Source organism: Neopelma chrysocephalum, unplaced genomic scaffold (assembly GCF_003984885.1).
Source record: "Neopelma chrysocephalum unplaced genomic scaffold, ASM398488v2 Primary Assembly neopelma1_89, whole genome shotgun sequence".
Classification (NCBI taxonomy): Eukaryota; Metazoa; Chordata; class Aves; order Passeriformes; family Pipridae; genus Neopelma; species Neopelma chrysocephalum.
In genome coordinates, this window is record NW_020897751.1 from 3,984,522 (window position 1) to 4,012,249 (window position 27,728).

The following is a 27,728-nucleotide window of genomic DNA, read 5'->3' on the forward strand; positions in this document are numbered from 1 at the left end:
CACTGGGAAAAATCCCTCAGACAAGGGGTAAGCTCTGCTCTGCTTGCTTTAGAACCTGGGAATCACAGAGGGATTTTGTGTTCAATTCAGGGCGTTCTTTAGGGAATTTTTGTAGGTTCTTAAATTGCCTGTTGCATTAGAATAATTTTTTTCCCCAATCATCTTCATTGAAAATAAGACCTCAAGTGGATTCATTTTCCTTTACTTTAAAACACAGCAGGTAAGAGAATGAATTCATTGCTCAGAACATCTGCACAGCCATCCCTTATCAATCCCACCTATTCTGAGCCACTGCTACCCAAAGATCACACTACAAATTCTGGTTTTTTCCATGGATCACCATTGTATTGTATTACCCCCCCAAGTCCCCTTTTGTGCTGTCCATCATTACATGCCCAAATCAGAAGACTGAAAATGCTGACTGCACATTCTTTGCAAGCATCTTACTGGATCCCATAGACAGTGTGAGGACTTATAAATGTGCTGCCACCCATATGTGTCCCAGTACTAAAGATCATATATTTTTTCCTCTATATATAGTATATATAATGAAAACACCACCACCACCCTCCTCCTCCAAAGAAACAAAACAAAACAAAACCAAACCCACCAAAACCAAAAAAAGAGGTTATTAGCTTGATTTCAGTAAGGACACTAAGGCAGAAAAATCAGGTACAGTATTGGTAATCAGCTAATCCTCACTTTCATCTGTTTAAGTCACATTATACGTGGCTGCCTTGTATCAGAGGAGATACTTGACAAGTATAACCTTTTCTCTATTTACAAATACTCTCAAGTTGCTTTTGGAAACCCTTCCCCAAGATTTTACTAATAATAATAATGGCCCATCTTCGCGAACGAAGATTTGGGGAAAGGTCTTTTACCTTTCCAGCCTGCGCAATGGATTTTTTAGGTGAGACACAGCCTGCGCTGAACTGAGCCCACCCTTTAATCCTAAGGTTCATCTGCCGGGGCCAAGCAAGCTTGGACAATGGCAGTGAGGTCCTCAGGACGTAGGTTTGTTTAGAGTGACCTTCTCATAGATGGATGGCCTCACAGGCCTAACGGACTCCATCTGCCCGGGGGACTGGCTGGATTTGAACCTGGGTCGCAGAGGTGAGAGTCCTGCATGCTAACCACTAGGCCACCAGGGGTCCCCGAAGATTTTACTACTTGTAAAACAAATGTTCTAACAGTTACATTTAATATTATGTACTTAATATTTTAACCCGCTTGAACAGTACTTTGGTAAAACAAGGCATCAGGAGACAAGATGAAAAGGCAAGTCTTTCATGGGAGACGCAGTATAACCCTCGTGAAACAAGCAGGAGTCTTTCCAGAGGGTTAAGAGTACTTCCAAAATTCTGGTTTCTTATTAGAGCCAAGCTGAAAGTGTTAACAACCCATCTCCCCACGCAGCACATCCATTATACTTCCAAGGAAAGTTGCCTACACTCCTTTAACTGGTCCTCTGCACACATGCAGTGGATGTTTCACAGTCAGTGAAGTTGGTCTGCAATGACAGGTGTTTTTTGAGAGCAGCATTGCAAGGTACTTCCACCTCCAACTGCACAGTTCTACAACACTACACGTGGCAACAATTTCTGCTTTTCCAGATGCTGATCTGCTGGCTGCCATCCAGCCCTGCTAAAAAGGGACCAAAAAGAAAGGCTGCCGTTCTCCAGCTGTTCCTGCCCCTTGCATGACAAAACAGGAATGGAACTGGATGATTTTGCATCAGGAAAACCAGAAAGATTTAAGCGGTACAGGGAAAAAACCCAACAGACAAACAAATCCTTCTGTATACCACTAAAAAGGTTGAAAGCAAATAATAAAGCAAATTAGGACTTGAAAAATATCTGCTGAAAATCTGAGTGGGGGGAGTTCAGGCTGGAATTCTTTGCAGTTCTTCCTCCTCTCCCCTCTGCCACTGCTCTTTCCAGCTGTTTGTTCCTAATGAAATGTGAACAATGACTCAGTCAACAGGATCCTTTCACTAGTGCCCCTTGCTACACTGAGGGGAAAACAATCAGTTTTCCTGCCAAAACCCCTGGCTTTGGGAATCTGTCACCTCGCTGCTCAAGCCATTTCTCTGAATATTCAGAATCCCCTCACAGGGCTATCATTGCATCCTTGTCCCAAAAGATCACTGCAACACTCCAGGATCTGGTAAGGTGAAAGACTGGAATGCGTGAGAGAAGGGACTCAGAAGCACCACACAGATCACATCACTTGCCCCCAAAAAGAAACAATCAGACCTCACCCCACTGGGACATGGCTTGCCAAAATCTGCACCAAAAAAAAAAAAATCAAACTGCAGGATGCAACAAACAAATCTACTCAGCACCACTGTGTGGCTCTCCCTTTAGAGAAGGATAAAGAGAGCTCAACTGATACTTGGCTACATCCAACAGCTTGCAGGATCACTGAATCACCCCTGCAAAGGAATAGGTTCTTACATGCACTGCAGGGCACTTGGCCTGAATCCTCACACAACTTAGAACTCACCTGTTAGAGACAGCAATTTTAAACCAGCAGGATGCAAGGAATCAAAAGCAGCATAAGACTGCAGTGTCACGTTTTCAAGACAAATTCAGGCATCAGACACCTAGAAATTCAACAGCAACTTTCCTAAACACAGTTACAACACTACAAAACACACGATGTCAAGTGGTATTTGGTGTGTTCCAAAACTCTAAGCTTATACTCTGTCTTGTGATGCTGTGGATTATATAGTGGATGAATAAATAGGGGGGAAGTTGGTTTTACTTGAAAGCAATGCATTTTGTTATTAGAGCTTTTTACTGTAACTATTTTTGTGCAATACATCAATGAAACCCAGAATGCAGATATGTAACAGTTTGGTGGGAAAACACTGGAAGTTTTGAGAGCTGAGTAGAAGTATTCATTATTTATGCCATTTTTCTTGTCACACTACACAGCAATATCCAAATCCCAGTTGAATTTCTACTTGACCCATTTCTGCTTTCTGGAAAATATCAGCATTAAGGGTAGTGACTGTGCTACCTACACGTTTTGCAATCTACTGCTGGCTGGAAGACTCAATCACTCAAAATGAATCATTTTAGCTTTTATATTTTTAAATATAAACTGAACTGAACAAATGCATTCAAGGTAAGAACCTCACCTGGGTACACAAAAATTACAGAGAAGCAAGAGAAAACCCACGTTTTGTGCACATTTCTGGTAAAACTGTCAGTGGAAGTTAACTGTGTTACATAAGTCCAAACAGATATTCATACAGCACATTACTCAGCAGAAAGATGGACTGGAAACCATTCCTCTCTCTCAAAGCATTAAAGTTAAAACATTGAAAAAACAGTTATGTTAAAGGACTAGGCTTTATAATGGTAGACACAGAAACAATTGTAAGAGCTGGATCTGTGGAAACCCGCAGCCACCAGACAGAAAATTCCAACTTCTCCATTGTTGACTTCAGGGCACCCCAGGCTGAGCCAGAGGACACCGGACAAAGCAAGAGCTGGGAAGTCACTGTGCAATCCAGAGGTCACTGAGCAGCAGTGTTCAGGCACCAGGCACTGGGTGAGTCACAAAACACTGGGTGTGTTCAGCATGGTAGGACTTGCAGCAGTGCTGGCAGCAGCTCCACTTCCTGCGTGGAATCCTCACCCCCACAGAAACCTGGCAGAAATTCCCTGTTGGTCCACTTGCCACTGCTGCTGTGCAGCAAGGGAACTACAGATTTGTGCCTTTTCACTGTCCCAGCAACAGCAAAGGGGCTCAGAGAGCCTCTTTTTTTCTACATCAGTTGGCACGCACACGCATCACCTGGAGCTTTCTTCCCAGCCTCAGCCACAGACATCCACTGGGCTGGGTATCACTTTGTAAGGCTTCAGCTCATTCATTTGCCCTTATTGGAGAAAACAGAGAAGGGAGGGAAATCATCTACAACCAGAGATCAGGCTCCATTTACAGGCCTGCTGTAGCAGGGCTTTCTCTACAGAACAAAGCAGGCCGGGATTTCCTCCTTTCTGCAGTGTATCTGTGAGGGTTTAAAAAGTCCAAACAAATGGGATGCTGAGGCAGAGTAAGACCCAGCTCAGGCTCACTTTTACCAGCCTTTTGCCATCAACTGGTACATAACAAAAGACCACGAGGTGGGAAGTGTGGACATGAAATGCAAAAACTTTGTAAGTCAAAGATGACAAAAGACTGCTTCTCCAAACCCCCCTTAATGACACTCTACTCAATTTTCTTAAGACTGAGTTACATTTCTGGGAATATTACCAGGAAGCTGTAGCTAATGCACAGCATCAGTGTGGGTCATATACAGAAAGAACCTTGTGCTGTTTGGTCCAGCAGCTCACACAGGCTGTAGAGGTGCCTGTTCTTCCTTGATTATTTGTGCTTCAGGAGACTGGGCAGGCTCTGCTTAGGTTGTAAAACTTTTCCTTTTTTTTTCTTTATTCTTTATCCATTTAATTTCCTTTCCAGCATAAACGCAGTCTGTACATAGTATCTGAAACACTATTACATCAAAGCAATATAGAGAAAGATTACAGTCATTCTAACAAATACCTTTTTTGTTAAATATATTGTAAAAATCTGTATCACTGTAGCAACTGTCTCACAGGGCCCCTCACTGAAACATCAGATCAGGCCTACCTGTTGTAACAACTGCTTTCAGCTCAGCAGCTGGAGGTAGAAATACCCCAACACAATATTTCAGATGTTTCAGTGTGCCTAAAATGATGTTCTCTTGAATTCTGGACTCCTTTTCCTGTACGTTGACCACGTACTGCTGAAAATCATGAACAAAGTATTTCAAATGCAATTCTTTCAAATCCTTTTAAATAAATGGTGCTCAACGTCCAAATTAAACATGCTGTCAACAATCTGTACAAAGGTAAAGGTGAAAAATAGAATTTGATTACAAAAGAATTTGTTAACACCATCTGTACACCACAGATAATGCTTTTCAGAAGATAAATTCAATCCTCATCCTCATTCAATCACTGAGATGTTATCTCCCAATTCTTAAAGCATGCATTTTCTGTATACTTATATACAACAATTAGTGTTTTTATAATATTTCCTACGTGTGAACAGTTCAGGTATTGTACAGTGACTCAGCTGAGATGAATGAGCTTATGCACGTTACTTTAATGAAAAGATATTTCACTTGTCTAGCTCCAAAAGAGCCAAGAAAGGTAAGTGATAAAAGCACCAGCTTAGACTCTTTTGAACATAAATTCAGGCATTTTAATGTGTATCTCATTAAAGCTACATGAGTTTCCATGTAGGTTATTCATACATATTATGGCACTTGGACTCTCCTAACAGGTATTTAGTAACCTAGGACATCTAGGCTCAAAAAGAAAAGATCTGCTAAAATTAACCATTTCTGTAAGAAAACACTTCCGTTCCAACCTTCAAACCCGTTAATTTTCCTGGAAGTTGCACCAAAAACAACTGCTCCTATTTGACATTGGGTGAGTAGGCTGCCTTTGACAACCATGTTACAGGAAGTTTTAAGTGTCAGTCTCACAGACCTGTGAGCACAAAGAAAGGCCCTCACCCATTTCCACCCCCAGCCGTGTCCCGCTCCTCTGTAATTACAACATGCAGCACTGCTACTGGGCATCCATTCTTTGGTTGGACTCAAGCCTTTGCAGCAATTACACACATCAAGAAACAAGTCCAAATTTAATCCAAGGTGGTCTCCACTGGCAGCTTTTTCTCCATGTGAGGCATTATTCTGACATCTACTGGCCTGGTACCCAACCATACATCTTAATACACTGCATTTGTAATTAAAAAGGAGTATATCTATTAATCCAAAAAGAAGAACAATTTAATGAACACAAATGACATACATTTAAAACAGACCCATGTATTTTCATATAAATCTCACAATCCTACCAGTATTTTGGCAGGTTTCTATTGCTTTCTTAACTCATCTGAACTACTGTATATTATGAGGCTTTAATACAAGCAGCTTTGGGGAAGAAAGTTATATTTGGAAGGGAAAAAAAAAGTTGTGACAAGTGAAAACAAAAAAAAAATCCAAGAAGCTTTTTTTTAAAAAAAAAATCTTTACTTGTAAAATTAAGCAGCATGCTATTTTGTGATTTATATTTGAATTTAAAAAGACTAATTAGACCGAAATAAAGACAAAAACCTAAAAATGGCAAGTCTATAAATAATGAAAATTTTGATTTCACTAGACTTCAATGAAAAACATTTGGTAATTAAATACTTGCTACTATTCATTAACGTTGATGAACTTTATTAGGGTTAAAACTATAACAAAGTTCATCCTAAAACTTTTTGCAATGCAAAATTATTTTCACTCGAGGAGTGTCTCAAATTGAATGCTAAGAATTACAAGCAATCTTCAGGAGCAGACACTCACATTCATAAAACTTTATACATCTTTTGGAACTAGGATATTTATACTACTAAAATCAAACATGCATCACTTCCCATACATTCTGGTATCATGATTTATATTACATTATGTAACACCATTCTTCTCGAAAGCAGCAGTTTATCATACGTTTGCTCCATTTTCTTTGGATTTCTGATCTTTATCTTCGTTCTTCACCATATCCTTGAAAAGAAAAGTCGGGAGAGGGTGACATGAGTTGTGGAAGTGATATTTCTCCTGTGAGCTGTAAAGCAGGGCGAGACAGACACTGTTTGCTGTCACCTTTAAAGACTCTGAACTGGTATCCAACTCAGTTTAGATACAACCAACTGAGAGGCAGAAATGCTCTGCAGTGTTATGTGGTTTGCTTTAAACTCATTTTACTGAGATACTCTCATATATTGAAATATTTGAATTCTGCCCTGACAAAGTACTGCTCACCAATCAAACAGGAGCAGATTTGGGCTGTTGGGGATGGACAAGATCAGAACAGGAAAACAGTGAAATGGTTTGAGATTTACATTAATATTTATGCATTTTTAAAAACATCTCAGTCAGGAACATGTGTTGCAAGCTGAGAAAAAACCCACATTTAATTTTTTATCTTTAAAAAACTGATATCACATTGAGCTTCTTCCACATATAAGTTAAGATCCTACTGCCCTGAATTCATGTCAAATTTTGTTTTTATTTTGAAGTTTCTGTTCCAACTGTTTAGTCAACAGAAGTTTGGATACAATAATAAAAAACGGAATTAAACAACTCTAACCTGTTTAAGAACACTCTGTATTTCATCCATAACAGTAGCTAAATTTTTGATTGTCTTATTCAGCTGACCCTCAAATTGCAATTTTTTATCATCTGAGATCTTCAAATTTTCTTGCAGTTGGCCAAGGTCCTTTTTTACTTCTTTGAGCTCTCCAGATAGACTTTTGTTAGAGTTCTCCAGCTGTAGTATAGTTTTCTCATCCTCATCTTAGGAAGGGAATAAACAAGAAAGTCAAGTCACTTCCGATGCTGTGACTTTGCATCTTAATATTCTATTTATGTGCCAACATCACAATAGTAATTTTTAAAGAACATTAAGAACTGCATTGCATTACCATTTGATAATATTTAATTCTCACTGCATTTAGAAGTCTCAAATAAAAGAAATGAAAGCATTTCAGCATGACAAGAATGGTACTCAACAACGGTGTGCAAGTTAAGAGCCTTTGGGAAAAAGAAAACTGACAGGCAGGCAAATAAGTACAATTTAGATCACAGATATCACTGCAATTAATTTCTCCCCTCAGAAAGCCTCAGTGTCTCTGTCAGCACTGCCTTCCCAGTACAGCCCCACCTGTTTTCTCCTCCAGCAGCTGCAGCTTCTGCTCGATCTCTGCTCGAACCCTCTCGCTCTTCTCCAGCTTCTGCAGGAGGCTCCCCACGTCCACCATGGCCCCGTTGTACACGATGAGCCCCACGTTCTCCTCCACGGCCTTGGCCTCCTGCTTCACGGCAGGGGACGGCAGCAGCAACCGGTTCCCTGCGTTGGATTGAGTCAGGAAACAGTCACTAAACCATCTCTGCAGTTCTAGTGGCCCATCTCAAAACTTCTTAAAAGAATAAATTCTAGAAGAATAAATACAGACTCAGGTTTGCTGGTCTATCCCTCACATTTCTGTCCTTCCCCTTTATCCCAACTCCCCCTACAAAAAAGCATCCTCTTCCATGACACCATTCTGTGCCTCTTTTCTCCAGTAATTTGTCTTCAAGACTCAGGCTCTGTTCTACAGTTCTGATCCTCCTGACTGCAAAACTGACAATGAGAAATGCTGTTCATCGAAATTCAACATTAACCTCTGCCCTCCTTCCTGTTCCATGAGATTAGCATTTATCCTAGAGATGCAACAAGATATCTTGGAAGCCAAAAATACTGTAATTTATGAAATGCCAAAGATTTACTTTTCCAAACTGGCTCAATTATTTTCTGCAAGAAAGCAAGAACCTCAGAACTCTAACTATTCACACAGAAATAATTCTCTGGAAGTTGTGGCATAAAAAAAAAAAATATACCACCTAACATATCTTCCTGTAGCTCTTCAGACTGTTCTTGGTTTTCTTCATCTTTAGAAGTATCTGTCAGTCTTCTGTAAAAGCAAGATTCCCGAAGCACTACTTTATTAAGCAGCTTCTTGACCTACAACACAGCCATGGAAAGAAATAAGTGTTACACAATACACAGGCATCATATTTACTTAAACAAGAATGTTCTAACTTGGAAAACTTAGAGAAACTGCACAGCTTTTTGAACTTAATATACTGGGGCTTAAAATGCAAACAAGGCAAAGACGAAACAGGATTTTGAGACAAAAGCTACATAGACAATATGGGCATACTGAGAGCTGCAAACTTCCCCTTTTCACTCTGAGACAGTTTACAAAGATTAAACTAGTATTTCAGTGTAAATATGGGGTGGCTACATAAACATCAGAGATCAAGTATGTAAGCAAAGCCTCCAGAAGCTGAACTGCATCTGCCCCCCTAACAATACTGCTGTAACATTTTCAGTGTTCCCGTGCCATACAAGACCTGAGCGCGGGACAGGTGCAGTCCAAGGGTGTACAGGATCTCCTCCATGTCCTTCTCCAGCAGGTATCCACAGTGACTTTGGTCAAAGTAAACAAAAGCCATCAGGAGATCCCTGTTAACTGTCACCATCTGGGTCTTGTCTTTCTCCTACAGAAAATCCATTATGGGATCATTAGGCAGTTAAAATATCATTTCCTCATCATCTACTAAAAAATACATAAACTTCTCAGTTAACAAGTTATTTCTCTGTTCATTTTATCATTGCTTTCTGTCCAGTAATTAATATTACGAGCATTTACCTACTCAGATCACATATAACCCAACTATTTATAACTGGTAATCTTTCAAATATTTAAAAGAAATATAGCACAATAGATAGGAATATCTGGGAGAAACTTTCCTTTTGTTCATGTTCATCTGTAATAAAATTATACAATAGGAAATGTCCCTTTTCCCCTTAATCATTTACTGAACAGCTGTTTCCAAAGTGAAAAACAGGTCTTACAGTAAAAATCAAGCTAAGCTGTAATTAAGACACATCTAACAAGGCCTAGAAAGTTGTTAAGAAAGGTGTTCATTACTTTATCTTTAGATGCCCTCTCTTTACAGTGCCTATTGCCCTCTCTTCTGTCCTCCCGTTTGTTCAGTTCCTCTTCATCCCGGTCTGGAAAACAGAAGGAAAATTCAACATACCCACAGCAAATGGTTATGTAACCATCACCTCAAAACACATGTGGCCACTAAAAAAGTCCATATAACCCCCCCAAACATCTGAAATGTATTTCCCTGAAAAATAATTGAATAAAAAAGGCATTGAAGTGAGCCCTGTTAAATCCTCTTTTTTCTCTAGTCTCATTGTAACATAAGCCATTTATAATTTTTCCCCCTGTGTTTCTTTCACACACAGGATGGAAGAGCTGAAACAAATGCTAACGAGGCCAAAGTGAGTTCTGCCAACATCACCATCTACTTAAGTGGTGTGCAGAAAATTACCTCAATTCTCCCTAATGAGGCTTGGCAGAGCCTGCACTCAGCCATGGTTATTCCAAACTCAGTATTATTTACCCTCAAATATTTTATAAGATGAACCCCCCAAAACTATCTCATTAAAAGCATGTGTTTGTACTCACGTCAGAGTGAGACATTACTGTCCCTATGAGTTAGATTCTCCAGGAAGTTACAGATCACATCAGTTCTTAGATGTGAATGAGAAATGGCAGGGTTTTTGTTTCATAGTGGACAGTACAGTAAAACTAAACTGGGAGAGAGAAAGAGGGATGTGACAACTGCTGGGATGGATTATGACATGCAGCTCTGTACCTTATGTGCAAGTCTTGGGTCAGAGAATCACATGCCAAGTTCGGCTTTAAGCTCACCTTTTTTGTGAGGAAAACTTTGGAAAAAACTGCGTATCACAACACTTGGCTAATTTTACTGACCCTTCACTGAGAACCAACCGCCTTCTCCTGCACCTCCATGGCTTGTTGGAGTTTCTCAGCAACTCTGACTGGGAATGGCACAAGGACAGATTATGGGAAGCAGTAGAACTTGTACAGAACACAAAAACCCAGGGCACTCTCCCAGACAGGTTATAAGCAAATCGGAGTTATTTTGGAAACCACAGCTCAGCACCAATTTTTTAAGGCTGGTGCAGTACTCTGCCAAAAATACAACTGCAAATGCTAGGACTGCAGTACCTACATAGTTCAAACCCACATCTCTAGCAAAGACTCTCCACAGAAGAGCAACTACCCCAAAGTACAAACCAAAAAGCACACACGATGTCTTACATGGGCTATTGCAGCTCCCTGGAGACAGGAGAGCTCTTCAGACCCTTCCCCTATTTCTTCAGGCAAACACAACTCCACCCAAACAGCACCCCACACTACACTCTGTCCTAGCAAAGCCAGGATGACATTCCAGAACTGAGGAGTAGGAAGTTAGGCACGTAAAAGTGGCTTGGTTTTTCAGAGGTGCTGAATACTCACATCTCCTACTGACTTCAATGGGAGTTGCGAGTGGTCTGCATTCTGAAAAAAATAAAACCACTTCTATATGCATGCCTCACTCAGAGCACCACAGCTACTTCACATCAACTGTGTTCACACAATGCCTTGCACAAAGGTACTTACATCTGATGTGGAACTTGTCCGAGTTACTAAAACAGAATTAGTCTAATAATGCAATTTTCAATTGTCTACTTCCAGTGTGTCTCCAGCTTCAAAGAACATAATCAGTGGCAATAAAAACAAAGTTTCTGAGAGTCACAAAATTCATAGTTCAAGATACCTTCATCTTCGTCTTCAGCATCCTCTGCCTCCATCGGATCATATTCTTCTTGATTATTGTCATCTTCAGTTTCTTCTTCATCTTTAGAATCATCTTTCCTTTTATCTTCCCTCTGTAACAAAAGTTCCAAAAAATGTATCTGGTCAGCATCAAAAACCAGCCAAATAAAAAACCTCACTGCCAGTCATCCAAAACTTGCATTTGTTTGATTAGTCACTTAAGAACACAGATATAAATCTGTGGGATACAGCTGAATGTTAAAATGCTCCCAATATACCTCTAAAACTTTCATATTACCGAATATGATTGAAGAATATTCAAATAGAACAAGACGTCAATTCAATTAACTAACACTACAAGAGCTGAGTTTTTGAAAGCAATAATGTAAAATTCAAATAGAAACAGTTTAGGATTGATCCAGACAGGATAGATATGAGCCAACTGCAGACCTTCTTTTCATCTCTGTCTTCTTTTTTATCTTTATCATCTCCAGATTTTCTTCTCTTAGGCTTTGGTTCATCCGTTTCATCATCTTTTTCTTCTTTTTTTTCTTTTCTCTCATCTTTTTTGCTTTTTTTGTCTTTTTTGTCCTCTCTCTCTGGGAGAGAAATCAGTGCTTTGTAAATTCTGACACCAAAATCTCTCTGAAGCATTTCATTGAAGAGTTCTGCAAACAATGACACCTGCACATAAAAAAAAGAATGAAAAGAGAACTGACAAGAAGTTTTAAAACACGTATTAAAAATGTCTGTATTTTTGACAAAACAGCTACGAGGTGCCATCTTAGCAACTTTCACCATGTCAGAATTTTATGTAATGTCATATTTCTTACAAACTCCATTCCATGTCTGAAAAACTTTGCCTTCCTTTTGGATATCAGGCAGCGACTGCACTGCTATTGTAAGCCACGCACCAAAGACCGGGTTTTGCACAAAGAAACTAAACTCACTTTAGTTTTATTCTGCCACGCCCTCAGAAACTTTTACAATTTAAAACACTGCAAAGAAACAAGAACGGTTGACTGTAAGGAGCTGAGTTACCTCAAAGGAGTGCTCTTTATTATCCTCTAATCTGTAGTCCAGGAGGACACTGAGGGACATGATGCTGCAGTCGAACTTGCCGCTCTTGGCTGCCCAGTTGGGGTGCACGATGATGGCCGGCTCGTCGGGCAGGATGTAGCGCCTCTCCCGCCGCTGACGTTCCAGCTCTTCCTGGCGTTTCCTCTCCTCTTCCTGGCAGGGGGCAAAACCGCATTACACAGCATATTCCAAAGCTGAAGGTTCAGCCTGGACATTACAGAGCTGTACTGCACAGCAAGCTGTTGATTCCTTGCACGGGAAGAGAAAAGCTTCATACACCATCCCCCCAAAGACACTCAACACAGCTTTAACAGGCACCAGATGACAATTTACTCAACTCTCAATTATGGGAAATGCAATCTCTACAGATACCACTGATCCAAATGAAACAGGAGAATACAAAAGGTAAAATGCCACCAGCTTACTGATGGCAAGAGAGAAACACTGAAGTCTCCTGAACACAGCAAACAGTCACAGCAGAGTTCGTGCTTTTTAAAAAGCCAGCACTATCGAAGCTTCCCTCCAGTGTTAAAGAAAGCAAGAAACCCCAAGCTGGATGAAACACATCCAAGCTGTGGGAGAAGGCAGTAGCAGCTGACAGAATTAGCAAGCATGTGGCCCTTGCTCCCTCAGCAAGGTTTTCAGAGATAGAACCTTTCCCATCAGCCCATATTGCTCAGCAGGTAACACACAAAAAGGCAGTTTAAAAGCAACTACTTCACAACACTCTGCAGACACTTCTGCCCCTTCTCTGTGGTTGAGCTTTGGCCTTACTGCACAGATCTTGTTTATCCTTGTGGAACAGCAAACAGACTAAGTCGTACTGCAGCTACCAAGTGCCAAACTGACAAACTTCAGCACACAGCAAGCTTATCCAAAAACAAAAATTAAAGCTTCCTAATAAAGGAAAACAAACCCAAGCAAACCATCAGCCACGTGAAGAAGCTGGACTGTTTGAGGCACAGAAGCCAGTACAACTAAGCAGCTGCTTTTCATGTAGGTTTAAGAAGTAAAGATCTTGTCAAGTCTGTTCACTTGTTCTTGAGTGTGGTTTTTCTCAGGAGTCTGGGATTTATTTTTCCTTACATTTAAGGTCTAACATTAATTTAGACACCCTAAGTGCAGTTGCACATTTCAGGGGACAGGGCTGATATAAAGAAATTCAAACTGGCCAAGACTTTTTTCCAATTCAACAGCTCAAGTTACAGCAAGAGTTCCCAGTGCAGTTATCCAAGAACTACAAAATCCCAGCACAACTAAGTACATTCAACACATACAAATTCCTGTACTTTTTTTACTCATATATATTTATACCAATTTTTAATATAATATTTTATGTGTACTTAAGAAGACCTAAACCAAGTATGTCCAAATCCTAACCTCTTTGTCATCTTCAGATTTCCTATCCTCCTCCTCTTCCTCTTCTTTCTCAGACTTCTCCAGCTCCTTTTGCTCTTCTTTTTGTTCCTCTACTTTGAGCTGCTTTGTCAGTCGAGCAATGAGCTGAGATTTCAGTCCCTTAGAGCTCAGGGTTCGACTCTCTAACTCCTTGCGAAGGTCATTTACCTGAGAAATATCAAGCAGTGACATTACAAAACATGTGATTAGCAGAGAAAGTAAAGTAAAAATTAACAGCACTGAAAAGTCAACTGTATTTTTTAAATATGTCCTGAAAAACACTAATATTTACTGATACGAGAAACATATTACATTTAAAGTGATGTTTTCCTCCAAGAACTCCTTTCTGAGGAATCTTTCTCAGAGGCAGGGAAAGGATTTTACTACAGTAAAATACTTTATTATTCCTTTTGAGGAAACTTTTTATTATGTCTCCTGACATACATTTTTGTACGATTACTGCTTTTTTAAATGAACTTCACAGTATATTAGACCCTACATTTTTTAATGCAAGCAGTAATCTGGCTGATTACTGCAGAACTTCCTTTTTTCAGTTAAGGTATCATACATGATATCCTTTAATTGTACAAAGTTCAGAAGTTCAGAACATATTCAATTAGCTGTATTCACTAATTAAAATCAGGAGTCATTCTTGCATACACACCTAGTACCTATAAAATCAGCAAAGATAAAACACTACTGAAGTTTTTTTTCTTGGTTACAGGTACAGTTGTATTTCAGGTCATGTCTTAGAAGTGAAAATGTACCATGGAATCAAATTTTAAGAAGTGTTTGTTACCTTCATTGTTTTTGGATCCAGTTTAGACCAGTGCGTAGGCGTAGAGATCTCCTTAGCTTCCCCATCATCCTTTTCCTCTTCATCCTGACAAATAAAATTTAGAAATTATCATTCAGAAAGCTTGAAAGCATTTCAGTTATTTTTTAAATTCTGTTGCTGATCTGTGCAAGGTCACAACTGTTTCAGACAGTCTTCTCCTAAAGTTATTATTTCGACAAGTTCACACACACATTCTACCACTTTATAAATGATCACAGTGCCACTCAGCCAATACAAGCCAGATCTGTGGAACACAAAAGGGTGATAAGCAACACCACAAAGAATATTGGGGTTACACAGACACTGCTGGTCTCCAGTAACCACACAGTGTGTGATCTTCCCCCAGCTTTTTAAATCCCCCAAATTACTCTTGGTTCAGTCAGACCTTCCCTTATTCCAAGATGCTGATCAGCCACATGGCCTGAAATTCAGATGTTTCAGACTAGTGCTTGTTCAGTTTCAAATATCACAATTAGAACTGGCCACAAGAGAGAATTTAGAAATTTTAGAAAATGGCAAAATGTTTAAAGACAGCTATTCATAAACTGCATCTCACTCAAAAACTGGTCCCAGATTCCAGCAACTACGTCTACAATCAAAAATGTTCTGCGCATCGTAAGCACAATTTAATTCCGCTTGTGATATCAGCACACACATTTAAAGTTAGTGAACTAGCTGAAATAAAAATAAAAACCAACATTCACTACACTGCTGAAAGCTGGTTTACCAGTCATTGTTACCAGTTATGTTCCTCCTGTGTATGTGTGTGGTGTAGCATGTGGTGTGCATTTTGTGCCTGTGTTCCTGTGCCTGTGAGAAGCAGAAATAGAAAAAGGGATTAGCGTTCAGTGCCTGTTCTCCATCAGCCTCCTTGCGTTCACCCTGAAGCTTCTCGACCAGCTGCTGCTTGTATCCTCGGGAGAGGGTTTCCCACTCTGAGCGGGTGGGAAGGCAATGCCAAACATCCGGGAAAAATAAAACCACTGTCTCCACATGAGCTGGAACCGTACGCCCCTTGTGGGTCTCCTCAGGGCGATGGTAGCGAATCTCTGCAAAACGGTACCTGTTGCAAGGGAAGAAGCATGTTGGAAAAAAAATTCTACAATACATTTTAAAGAGCCTAGATCACTTGTAGCACATCAAGTAAAGAAACTTTGCTGCAAGACCTTGGAAGTTTATCTAAAGAAAAAAATTATGGAAGCCATATTTTCTCTTTTGGCACACTTGTAAAAAGGGATTGCAACTGAAAAGGAGGAAAACCAACAAAATGCTTTTTGTACAACTTGTTGTTTAGCACATGTAGGTTTTATGTGCAAATAGAAGTTGTTGAGGCACTTTAAATTTAGCATACAATAGAATTTCCTGGTATTAGTACAACTAAAATGAGTGTTAACACAGGACAGAAACTCATCAAGAGAAAATATGGCTGTGTAACGAGCGGCTATTTATTTATAACAAAAGAACAATGAAATGAAGTTCTCTTGACGATCCTCTCCAGCTATGTACAAAATGAAAAATATTTTCAATGCACATTCATTAAAAAAATTACAATATAACATGTCAAAATAAATCCAGGATTTTTAATTAGTTCTTAATGCAGTAATCAGCACAGTTGGCACCAATCAAGCTTATTACCAAACAGAAACATCCTTTGAGTAGTTTACCTGAACTACCAAGAGCAGCTGACAAAGAAAAAAGGTTTTCCCAGCTTTTTTTTCTTTTTCTTTTTTTTTTTTTTAACTCCTGGTAACAGACAAGTATTTCTACATGCCCTTGGCTTTGCAGTGCAGTACTTACCATTGCGTGCACACACTTAAGTCAATCCCTGTCAGAGCCTTGCAACAACGAATAGCCGTCTTTATCAGCACCGAGGGGTCCTTTTCTGGGTCAGGTCCATCCAGTGATGGGGACCAGTGTCCTCCAATAGCCATAGCTTCATCTTTGCCTTTCATACCCACTAAAAACTAGACAAAAAGAGTCTTCTGAATGTTCCCCTGCCAGGGGTAAAAAGTCATTTTCCCAAAGTGCAAAGAATATTTCATAGCACACACACACTGAAATCCGTGAGTAAACCGTCACATTATTTTGAAATCTGAAAATGAAAATCAGTCAAGAAAGAGTTCAGTTATTTTTTTCCACAGATTTTTTCAGCAATGGAATAGGTTTAAAACATCATCACTCATTCTTGCTTTCAAGATTTTCCATCAGGTTCATTTATTGGTACAGGCTTGATCCTTTGCAACTAAAAGCTTTCTAACACAAAAGACAGATACTACTTAAAATGGTGTTTTAATTCGGATACACATTTATGGATGTGCCTGCTTAAAAGTGATAAAAAAAACCCTACAAAAGCTGAGACCACAAGAGCATTGTATCTGTAAACTGAAGTATTCCCACTTGCTAGAAGATAGAATTTAAGTGGAAAACAAGTCTGTGTTCCTGAAACACCACAGCACTTACAGGTTGTTCAGTTCAACAATGGTTAAGTTTCACTTAACACAAGGGTTGCTTAAGTGTTGCTTCATGTGTATTCTCTTCACAGCTGAGCCCTTCAAGAACAACTAAGTGCTTGTAAAAAACAGCCAAAAAAGTTAATTGTTTGAGTTTAATTAAGTTGAACAAAGCAGTAATACGAAGCTCCTCTAAACTGGAAAAAGAATGACATATAAACTAGGTCTCTTTAGAGAAACGATGAAGCCATCAGTCAGCTGCCTATAAGCTCCTCTCTCATTGTCAAATGCTGTAAAGCTCTATAACCAACCTTCATTGCCAAAAGTGTCTGGCATTGAAGCATATTTACCTTTACAAGTCTAGCAGGATGCTGAAATCCATCCCGAAGTTCTTGGGGATCTTCAGCCAGAGCACAGGACTTGTGATAGAGATCCTCCATGCTGGGACTGGCCATCAGCATCACCTGTGGTGAAATCACATCAGCCTTGGTAAACAATGACCACAACTTGCGAACACACCGAGCAAAACCTAACAAGGTTGCTTTGTACCCCAAGCAGGTTATATGATGGACTAGGATGCTCTTTCTCAGTTACTGACTATATTTTGAAGCTTAACCTTCTGGAAGACAACTCTTGCTCTGCACAATTAGATTGAAAAAACAGTATGTCTGTTACTTGGGATATGGCTTTAAAGTTTTTCTACACAGAAAGGAAGTAAGTTAAGTCTTTCAGAAATACAGAGGTTAAAGGCAGTTGTATCTAAACCTATCTATAACATGTAATACTTCTTAAACAGATTGACCCAGACACCTCAGACCTATTTTCATGAAAGGTATTCTGAATGGAACAGGTTTTAGGAAAAAGTTTTGATACTGGGGTCTTTTATACATGGTTACAGCCCTCGATGTATTTTGACATTCAGATAATCTCAATCTACTTTAAAGAAAGCAATAAATACTGAGAAGAAGGGAGAAGGAAAGGAGGGAAGGAGGGGAAGAAAGGAAGTACCACTAAAGAGAGTAACACAAACTGACCAGAAAGTACACTTAAAGGGAAAAAAAAAGGGCTCCATTAACTATTCAGAATGCATTGTCTAAGAAATCATTCAGAGATCTTCCAGGAGTTGGCTTTCTTTCCTATAATCAGATCACTGCTACTGGGTGCAGAAAATGGAAGAGCCCTCAGTAAACACAAAATTTAGAACCAACAAACTGAATTTTAGCTGGGATTCTTCAAGCTTGACATACCAGGTTTTTACTGAAAAGTTTAAAATGCCGTGTTTTGTTCAAAGAGCTGCAGGATATTTTCAGTACAGTTGTACTCCCTTTTGCACCCTGTTGATCAAAAGCATTTCTGGTGAACAGCCACAGCAGCAGAGCCCCGTACAAACCTTGGCACTGTACAGGTGATCAGCATCGGGTGGATCAAGGACAGCCGCGTTCTTATCTATAGGATCCACTTCTCTGTGCATTACGTAGAAATTACAGTAGTTTCCCAGTTGAAATGGTCTAGACATAGGAAAAGCATCCACCCATGTGAACTGAGCATCAAAGAAATCACTTGGGATGTACAAGTTCTGGTAGCGCCTCCTCAGCTCCATCATATCACAGCTCCGGCTGGAACAAACAGCATTGGTTGGAAGACACAGCAATAAAGCAACTATTAACAAAGCACATAACTAGGGGTGTAATAACTGCAGAAACAACCACTGTATATTTGATACTGCATATGAAAAATCTGAAAAGCACTATATTGAAGTTAAGAGTGTCATGGATTAAATTTAAAAACAAGTAACTACTCAACACTCTTCCAATTAAGGTGACTGCGTGTTAGGCAATATTTATTAAATAGTGTTATAAAGCTATTTCGCAAGAACATTAAAAAAAAACACAGAACCTCAAACAAGTTTATCCAACAAGGTTCTCAGCCATCACATATCTGATCTTTCTTTAAAGTCAAATCCATCATTTACCTCCCACTACCCACATGTGCTGACACAGCTCCCAGCGATCTGTGCCCACGATTAAAGGAGATGTGGGTAAACATTTGGCACTCGGAACATACCAGTCCAAGGAGAACTTGGAGAACTGGACCGTGTAGCGAGGGACGACACGCCGGGGTCTCCGAGGGGACCTTTCCCTCTCCCGCCGGGGCGACCTCTCCCTGGAGCGCTTCCTCTGGGGGGATCTCTCCCGGGACCTGCGGCGCTCTCGCTCTCTCTCACGACTTAAAAAACGCACACAAGAGACAAGGAGTTTCACACGCTGGTAACACAGAATGGTTTCTAGCACAAGGGGAGCCAGACCTGTCAGAGGTGGCTCACAAAAAGGAGAGAAGTTTCAGTACAGTCTCTCTACAAGAGCCATTGATTACAGAATCCCTTCATTTCAGACAGGCAAGAACTCTTCCCTAGTATCTGACAGAAAGCCTCTTGTGTGTCTCACTGGCTCACTCTGAAGCCACTCAGCTATGGTGAGGACAGGTCTTTATGGAATGCTTTGAGCACAGTCTGGTCTACACACCTCCTGTCATCTTTCCGGTTTGGCATTGGGTCTCCTCCTCGGTCATTCCTCCCAGAAAATCGGGATGGGGGGTCAAGTCTTCGAGCTGGTTGAGGCTGTGAAACCAGACGAACTGGGGGCTGTAACAAACCACCTGAAACAAAAATGTACAGGATCAGTACAGAACAATCTACACTTTGCAAATGTAGCTGCTTTATACCTGTTGCACTTGTGTACATATTCTAAACTAACTCTAGAGTCAAATAAGTCTAATTATTAATACCCACCCGAAAAAGCTCAAAAGACTCAAGCTTTTCTTCACTGCTGCAAACTGAGACTTTAGTAAGTGACATTGGTTTAAAGGCATCTTCTTAAGATGGAAGCTAATATAACCTAAGCACACAGAAGCTATCACAGTAAATAGCTAAGCCTTTTCTTGGAAAAGTAAATTAAGACATATTCTACTTACTCAATGAACTGAAGAAAACCTAAATCTTATTTATTTTTGAGGCTATTCATTGGTAAAAACAACTGGCATCCTGGAAAGTTATTCCTAAATCCATATATTATACTGCTACATCAATCCCTAAGCACATATTTTTGCTGTCTTAAGACATTTGAACAACTTATTTAAAAGGAGCAAACGCTACTAAACACTAATGAACAATCAGGACTAATTAGACTATAGAAAGCATTTATCCAAAACAATTCTGCTTAGGTGACAGCTTAGGATCTTCTACCCTTGCTTTTACTGTGGGTAAGACAGGTCTTAATATTATCTTATAGTCAATTCTATTTCTGATTCCTCAGCTACTCAAAGTTCAAGAGACCCCACAACCACTTTTGTTTGAGGTTTGCCATGTTAGGCAGTTTCTTCTCTCAAATGCCAACCTGGCTAACTGAAATAAATAAACAAAGAAATAGTAGTTTTAACACTACAACTGTGTGAAAACTGATTTTGCTGAACACTGCAGAAGATGCTGAAGGACTACACTGCTATTAATACTTTCAACTGTGAATGAACAAAAATTACATTTGACTTTGCTGTCAGGTTATGAAATCTTAACATGAGCAGGAGTCCACAGAGATTTCACTAACCGGGTGATTCCTGATGTGCCTTGCACACAGCTGCAGAAGACATATTCAATCTGAAAATTTTACAGAGTCCCCTCCATACTATTTCAGCCTTCTGACTAACAACCAACCACCACACACGAAGCACCAGAGCCACCCCCACAAAACGTGTGCATCGGAGGAGCACCTTTCTGCTGTGGCTGCTGCAGCAGTGGCTGAGGCTGTGTCTGCAGCAGAGGTGTGATGGAAGCTGCTGATATCTGTGCCTGCAGCAGGGACTGTGGCTGTGGCTGAGCCTGGACCCCGAATGTCTGCTGTGCAATAGGCTGAAGGACGGCCGGGGGTGTCTTCAGCAGCGGCTGGGCTTGGGTCTGGTTCTGGCAGCACAACAGAGACGAGTCGTGAGCGAGCTTAAACCAGAGTCAGTCACTGCAGGTGACCCTGGGTAACCCCACGTACCTGATTTGGAAGTGTCTGTACCCTTTGTGCATTCCATTTGAATGGCATGTTAGGATTGTAAGTAGCTTCTACCAAAACTCTGTCACCCACCTGAGGTGTCTTTCCCTTAACAGCACTGCAAACATTACAGAAAACATACTGTGAGAGCCTTATTTAGCTAGTTTTACATTTGCAGGTTATATTTAAAGCTGGGAGAAAGTAGACAAAGTTTATTAAAAAAAGTTTATTGGAAGAGCATCTACCCCCAAATTCAGCAGAAGTTAATAATTCCCTGTCTTTGGCCCAAAAGCAAAAGTTCCCCAAACAGTACTGAGTTAAGACAGGCAGGTAGCAAGTTTTATGCCTTTAATCGTCCACAAATTCTGCAGTTTCCTTACTAAAAGGAGGAGTCTCCCAGCTCTGGTGTTTGTATTAAAAAAATTCAAAAACTGATGTGAAGTAACCCAGACCCAGCACCTCTGAACCTCTCTGCCCATCTGACTTTCATTGTTGCAACGAAAACAACACACCCACTACTGGCACATCAGTGGAGTCCCAGAATTAGAGTGCAATCTTCTAAACCTTTGATTTAGCGAGGGTGTCAGAGTGCTGCAGGCAAGTATGTACAGCTTACCTAAGCTGGAAAAAGACATCTTCATCCACAAAGCCAAAAGTATCATGCAGTTTAGTGACCACCCCAGTGAAGACACGCTGCTTCTGTGGCTGTGTCTGCTGCTGGCTGGAGCGGGGAGCTGGGTAGGACACAGTGATCTGGGCCGCGGGCTGCGGCGTCGACAGGCTCAGGCTGGTCGGGAGCGCGACCGCTGGCTGCAACAAACACAGCAACTCAGAAATCCTGCACCCACGAGGAACAGGCCCTCTAGCCATGGACACAGGAGTTTAGAAGGACTCTACAAAATTATTCTGAATGGAGATTTTCAGAAGGTGGAAGGTTTTTGGGTTTTTTTGTTGGGTCGTTGGCTTGTTTTTTTGTTTGTTTTTTTTCAAGATAACGTTTTTCCTACTTTGAATGAAGACTGGCTTTGTTTATCCTTCTCTCCCCAAAATATGCACACTGTCCAGAAAAAAAGACATGAAGACTGCATCATTGTTTACAGGCAACCCATACGGTGGGCCTGAAGAGGAGATGAATTCCTGACTTTGCCAGGAATACACACTCAGAGATCATTCTGCATTTCCATCCCAACCATAGTGTTAAATCAGCCCTTCCCCGACTCATGAGTTCCAGTGCCTGCCTTCTTAGAAAAGCAGAACACAGTAAGATAATGAAATCAAGTCAACTATTTTGACATTTTTTTATAGCCAGTTTAAAAGTTCAAGTCAAACAGAACCAGAGCAACTTACAGTCTGTTTAAATGGCTGCATGTTTTAAACCCAGCAAGCTCAGCAAAATTCTTTTTAAACCTCTCTATATACATACTGTTAACACAAAAAAGTTAAATTCCTTCACAAAGAAGAGAAAGATTTTCCCTGTAGGTTACCTAAGTGCAGAACAACTGGACACTTGAAGTTCAAACAAAAAAAAATTTTAAAATATAATCAACAAACATATTCCCTTCAAGATTAAGGAAAAGTGGCTGCTATTAATTTTTGAAACCAAGGCTATGCATATTTTAACATCTGGATAAAATAAACCTGTACCAATAAAATGTCCATTCATATTAGTTCATTTTACAGTTTAAAGTACCCAAGATGTCACAAATTTGCACTCTTCCATTATCTGTGTTTGGGGATGAAGACCAAACAATAAAACCAAACTAACCTGAGTTAAAAGGGTCTGCTGAGGTTGCTGCAACTTAAAATAAATAAAGTTATAAATTAATTTTATATGTTTAAGGAAATTGTACAATTTTACCTCCTCTGTACAAGTAAGAGTTTTTGCTTAACCTGAGTCAGTTAATAGTCCTTTGGGGTTTGGTCATTTCAGCAGTTTGCATATGCATAAACTGTGCTCATGGGGTTAATTTTAAAACTGTATAATCCAGGTTTATTCAGCGAGCAGAAATGCTAGATTTTTTGGAAGTCAAAGTTAATAGCAATACCAAAAAAAGTTTTGGCAGCTGAAGACGCTTAGGCCTATAATTTCAATGTCCTTTCATTCTTTTGCAAAATCCTGTTAAGTTTGAAGACCATAAAAAAAACCCAAAATGTAAAAAGGAACGTTTTCTGGACAGCATCTTTCCAGCAGTTAAAATACACGGCCCTGTTTAGAGGAAAGTTAAGCAGGTAACATGTACACATGGAATAGAACGTATTTTTTTAAATTCCTTTTTGCATGAAGGTAGGCAGGTTTCCATTCTGGATAGGTCTTTCCAAGTTTATGAACTTCAAGTTCTCTTTTACTACAAAAAATATTACTTAAGTTTCTTTAACAACTTCCCATACGAGGATGCTTTCAGAGACAAATCCTACAAGACACACAACCAACATTATTTTTAAAGTTATTTGTGATGTACACAGTAAGAATCAGACAAACCTGTTGCTGTACACTATAGAGAGTCTGCTGAGGTTGTGAATATTGCTGAAACAGATAAAAGCAAAATATCTCATAAACAGGAGTATTATCACCTCAATAATACCAAACACAAGTTATCTGCTTAGCAAGTTTTAGAAACTATTAACAATTAACAACTCTAATACAAAACATAACTAATAACTGCCAACATGCATAATTTTCATAACAAATACTCTGAGCCTTTAGAGGGGACTCTGATGTCCTCTTTCTAGCTAAAGTCTGCAATTTCTGTTAAGCCTGACACTTAGGCAGTATCTAGGGCAAAGTATGAAATCATGCAAAATGCTACTGAGGATATATATAGTGATGGAAGATACTTGAGATCTCAGTTTAGATGCAGCAAAACTCCTTCTCCCAAAAGGCTTTCCATAGCTGAAAGTCAGCACCTGCATAGCCAAAATTCCCCCCTTCACAGACTAATACAACTATTGGTAGCTCTAAACCCACAATCCCACTGTTGTTTAAACTGGTTTGCACTGCAGTGTTCCCCATTTCCCATTCTCCTTTTCTCCCGGGTACTTTAGCTTTCCAAAGCCTCTGGTTTACACTATCCCGGAGTGTTTGCTGTTGATCTGTGCTTACCTGCTGCAGGGCAGCTGCTGCAGCCGCAGCCTGTTGCTGGAGAGCAGCTGTTTGGGTGAGCTGGTAGTTGGTGGGGGTCTGTGTGGTCAGACCCGCCGCTGCCAGCGCCGTCTGCTGGGTGTAGATGGTTGGAGAGGCTCCCAGCAGCGAGGGCTGCTGCACTCCCAGGGCAGCTGCAAAGGAACACACACACTGAGCACTTGGAGCAGCCTCACACGGCCCAGGTTCCCAACAGCCACATGACAGGACATGGTGCTGTACTCCTGAGTCGAGCTCGAGAAGCAGACAAATCAAAATTCAAGATAAAGGATCACATCTCACTAGTTTCTCTTTTAAATTCACTTACCAACAATAAACCACAGCAGAGGCACAGAGACTTCAATTTCCTTCTCTGGAGCTGCTCATGATTGTATAGCTCTAGTAGTTGTCATCCTCCCTGCACCCACCCCCACACGCCCCCCCGTATTCTTCCCTGAACATATTCAGCTTCTGGATGAGCCAAATGAAGATGCTGCTCTGTTCTGTAAATTAATTCATTTCTTTCTATCTGAAGGTAAGAGAAATCTCTACTGTAACAGCAGCTGTGAAACAGAGGCTTATGGAACATGTGCTCTGAAACCACACAAGGCTTCGCTTCACTCAGTGCTGGCTCTGTCCCCATGAGCTGGGTGTCAGACAAGTGGGGGCTGGTGGGGAAGGAACAGCCTTGGAACAACAGGGAGTTTAATCAGGGACCAAGTCAAGCTCTCTCCAGCTCTTACTAGGAAGGGCTTGCGCTGCCCAGACTCAAAACTGCCTGGAAGGAAGGATTAGTTTATTTTACTGTCATACCAGCTTTAATTCACCACAGAACATGAGGAAATCATGAGGAGCAGCTATCCACGGGGTATTCTTCTGAACCAGGTATGTTTAAGACTTAGAGATGGAACTTTCAGGGGACAAAGAGCTCTGCAAAATGCAAATCTGAGTGAAAACCTGCAAACATACCTGGAAACCTGCTCCCTTTTTCACAGGACTTCTAAACAAAGTTATTGGCAGCTGCATGACCAAATATCACTTCATCAAGCTATCAGTTTAGTCCACATGTTTAAATAAATCCACAGAGAAACTTGGCAGGGAAACACACTGCTAGCAAAAACAGGTCAGCCAACCATCCTCAAACTGAGGAACATTCAAGAGGAACAGGGTTTCTTTCTCTTTCAAAGCCATTAAAGAGACACAATTAAATGAAGAGCAGGTTTACAGTATTCCTGCAGAGTTGGCACTCCACACTATTCTCACTGATGCGAAGTGAAGCTGTAAGTCCTGACCCAGGGATGCAGTAAGGCTTTGGTTGTAGCTGGTGATCCATCACCATAACACACACAAAAATGCTGTACACAACTCAACAGCTTCTGAAAAACGCAATCCTTCCCACCACGCTGCTCCTTCCAGCAGAGCACAGTCTTCAGAAAACAAGCGGATAGCACTGATCACCTTACAGTTTTGGAATGAAACATGGAAGAAATATAAGCAAGTGACAATAATCACTATGATCAGTATCAAATTTTGTCATGTAACTATTCCAGGAAGTAATACTATTTAAAAAGTGAAATCAAGCATTCTGCAATGTACAGCATTTCATGATTTTTTTTCCCCTGGAAAATTCCAACATTTGCATTTCTTTAGAAGTCAGCAAACAAAATCTGAAGCTTCTCTCATGACAGACGCTACATTTTCTTGATCTTTTTGCCTCCTGCTTCAATCATCAGCTTCAATTTGAATGTGCACTTCTGACCATCCAGAAGCACACCCTCATCTGGAACACATCTCAAACAGACTTTAAACATAATTCAGAATGCTGCTGCATCCTGGGACAACTCTCCCTTCTCTTGGCTGCATTACTTTGCTGGCTCACTTGAGGCAAATACCAATGTGTTCATCTTTCTCCTCTTATCGCCACATGCTGAGCAGAAATCCCATTAGTGCAGAACCTCGCTCCACGCTGTCACCTCTGTATCTGTGTCTTTGCCAGCCACTGTCTCTCAGTCTAATGTTCTGTTCTAATGTTCCAGTGCAGGGGGATGGAGTTGGGAAGCATTATCAAAAACAAGTTTCACATGTTTTCTCCTACTTTTTGTACCGGGGTACCCACAAAAATGCTTACTCCCAAACCCAGATCTTAGGGTTATTCAGCTCTGCAGTTTCACTACAGTAATTTTCCTTTCAGAATAACCCATAATTACCTCATGCAATGCTCAGCTCACTCTAAGACCCTTAGCCCATTTTGTCAACTAAGGAAAAACAAGAAAAAACTTTTTTGCCATCTCTACTGTCACTTTTTGAGCATTTAATATTAACTGGGTATCTGTCATCTACAACACTGCACATCAACTTACTAAGAAAGGGCAAAGATGAAAGACTGCCAAGATCCCCTCAAAGGGCAACACCCGTAGTAACAAGTTTTTCAGAGCTGTATCCTGTTCCTACTGCTTTGCCCTGAAGTATTCCAGGAGTTTAACAGGACTACCTTTCATCTGTGTACTCATCTCAGTCAAACAGGCTCCAATTAATGAGGCAACTGAGTTTGCATTACTAGTTTAAAGAAAAAAGAAAAGGAAAAAAGAGAAAAAAGAAAAAGGGAAAAATTACACAGAAAAACAAGAGACAGAGAATGAATCCCAGACTGAGTGTGGAACTGACATCTGACTGCCATATTACTATTACTGGCAACAAGCACGTGCAGTGACAAACAATAGATTCTCAGGATTCCTAACGATCCAGTTAAGTGGTGATGGAGATGTTTTCCTTCAAACACAGTCCAAACAACTTCCCAACACTGCATGGTACAGCCAGAGAAAGGGCTTGGACAGGAACAGGAATCCCAGGCTGCAGCTCAAGCATCTTTTTAGGTTAGACATTTCTGTTGTAACAAGCACAAAGATAGTATTTAGTAGTCCCTCTTTCTCCTTCTAAAATCCAGAGATCTTTTAAAATGAGGGAAACATCTTCAAAGTACGTAGCTACATCTGTCTCCTTGGTAAGTGACATAGATTTCTTACAGCTGCAGTGCAGGAGTACCCTGTGCAGGGCTCTGCACACTTCTCACAGTTGTCAGAAATCGTGAGAGTGGGTCCTTGGCTGTTCAAGTTTCTTCCAGCTTAACACACTCGCAGTACAAACACCACACAACCTACTCCCAAAATACTCCTTTCATCAGGCACACACTAGAAACTAGGCTCAGAGTATTTGTCACGGGACTTCTGTTTACAGCAAGTCAGCAAACTGTGCATCAGTCACTCTTCCTTAGGGGCTGGAGATCCACCACAGGCTTGTCCTGTTCTCACACTTTGTCACCAGCAGTAACAGGATATTGAGCTACAGGCGCTTCAGCTTCCACCAGCTGCACCCTTCTTCACCCCAGCACAATGAAGTTGTGATACAGCAAAGGCAACACCCCTGATCAGCCAGAACACAGCACAGCTGGGGCTTCCCCTGCTCTGCAGGTCTGTAAAAACAAGCTTTTCATCCCAACCCTGAGAACAGCACACGGCAAGCACTGCCACACAAACCAAAGA

At 40.6% G+C, this 27,728-nt stretch overlaps 1 protein-coding gene and 1 non-coding gene across 5 annotated transcripts in view; both read right to left on the reverse strand.

Moving 5' to 3' along the window:
* Window positions 1-5,221: 5,221 nt before the first annotated feature.
* The window catches only part of CCAR1 (cell division cycle and apoptosis regulator 1), a 28,883-nt gene continuing 6,376 nt past the window's right edge, over window positions 5,222-27,728 (reverse strand). The window contains exons 3-26 of one of the 4 annotated variants that reach the window (XM_027693088.1): window positions 24,172-24,344; window positions 23,551-23,595; window positions 22,837-22,863; window positions 21,688-21,881; window positions 21,075-21,189; window positions 20,803-20,992; window positions 19,563-19,695; window positions 19,105-19,266; window positions 18,431-18,656; window positions 17,391-17,504; window positions 16,388-16,554; window positions 15,443-15,653; window positions 14,552-14,635; window positions 13,735-13,920; window positions 12,316-12,507; window positions 11,725-11,958; window positions 11,276-11,387; window positions 10,975-11,016; window positions 9,568-9,650; window positions 8,987-9,133; window positions 8,474-8,594; window positions 7,755-7,940; window positions 7,182-7,387; window positions 5,222-6,595 (exon numbers count right to left, since the gene is read on the reverse strand). In XM_027693088.1, the coding sequence (XP_027548889.1) occupies window positions 6,536-6,595; window positions 7,182-7,387; window positions 7,755-7,940; window positions 8,474-8,594; window positions 8,987-9,133; window positions 9,568-9,650; window positions 10,975-11,016; window positions 11,276-11,387; window positions 11,725-11,958; window positions 12,316-12,507; window positions 13,735-13,920; window positions 14,552-14,635; window positions 15,443-15,653; window positions 16,388-16,554; window positions 17,391-17,504; window positions 18,431-18,656; window positions 19,105-19,266; window positions 19,563-19,695; window positions 20,803-20,992; window positions 21,075-21,189; window positions 21,688-21,881; window positions 22,837-22,863; window positions 23,551-23,595; window positions 24,172-24,344 (3,410 nt within the window). In that variant the 3' untranslated portion in view covers window positions 5,222-6,535. Of the gene's footprint in view, window positions 6,596-7,181; window positions 7,388-7,754; window positions 7,941-8,473; window positions 8,595-8,986; window positions 9,134-9,567; window positions 9,651-10,974; window positions 11,017-11,275; window positions 11,388-11,724; window positions 11,959-12,315; window positions 12,508-13,734; window positions 13,921-14,551; window positions 14,636-15,442; window positions 15,654-16,387; window positions 16,555-17,390; window positions 17,505-18,430; window positions 18,657-19,104; window positions 19,267-19,562; window positions 19,696-20,802; window positions 20,993-21,074; window positions 21,190-21,687; window positions 21,882-22,836; window positions 22,870-23,550; window positions 23,596-24,171; window positions 24,345-27,728 lie in introns of all 4 variants that reach the window. The other 3 variants (XM_027693087.1, XM_027693089.1, XM_027693090.1) reach the window with 3 other exon arrangements.
* On the reverse strand, window positions 16,708-16,771 carry LOC113972241. Its single transcript, XR_003535819.1, has one exon. It is a non-coding gene; the product is annotated as a small nucleolar RNA SNORD98 (small nucleolar RNA).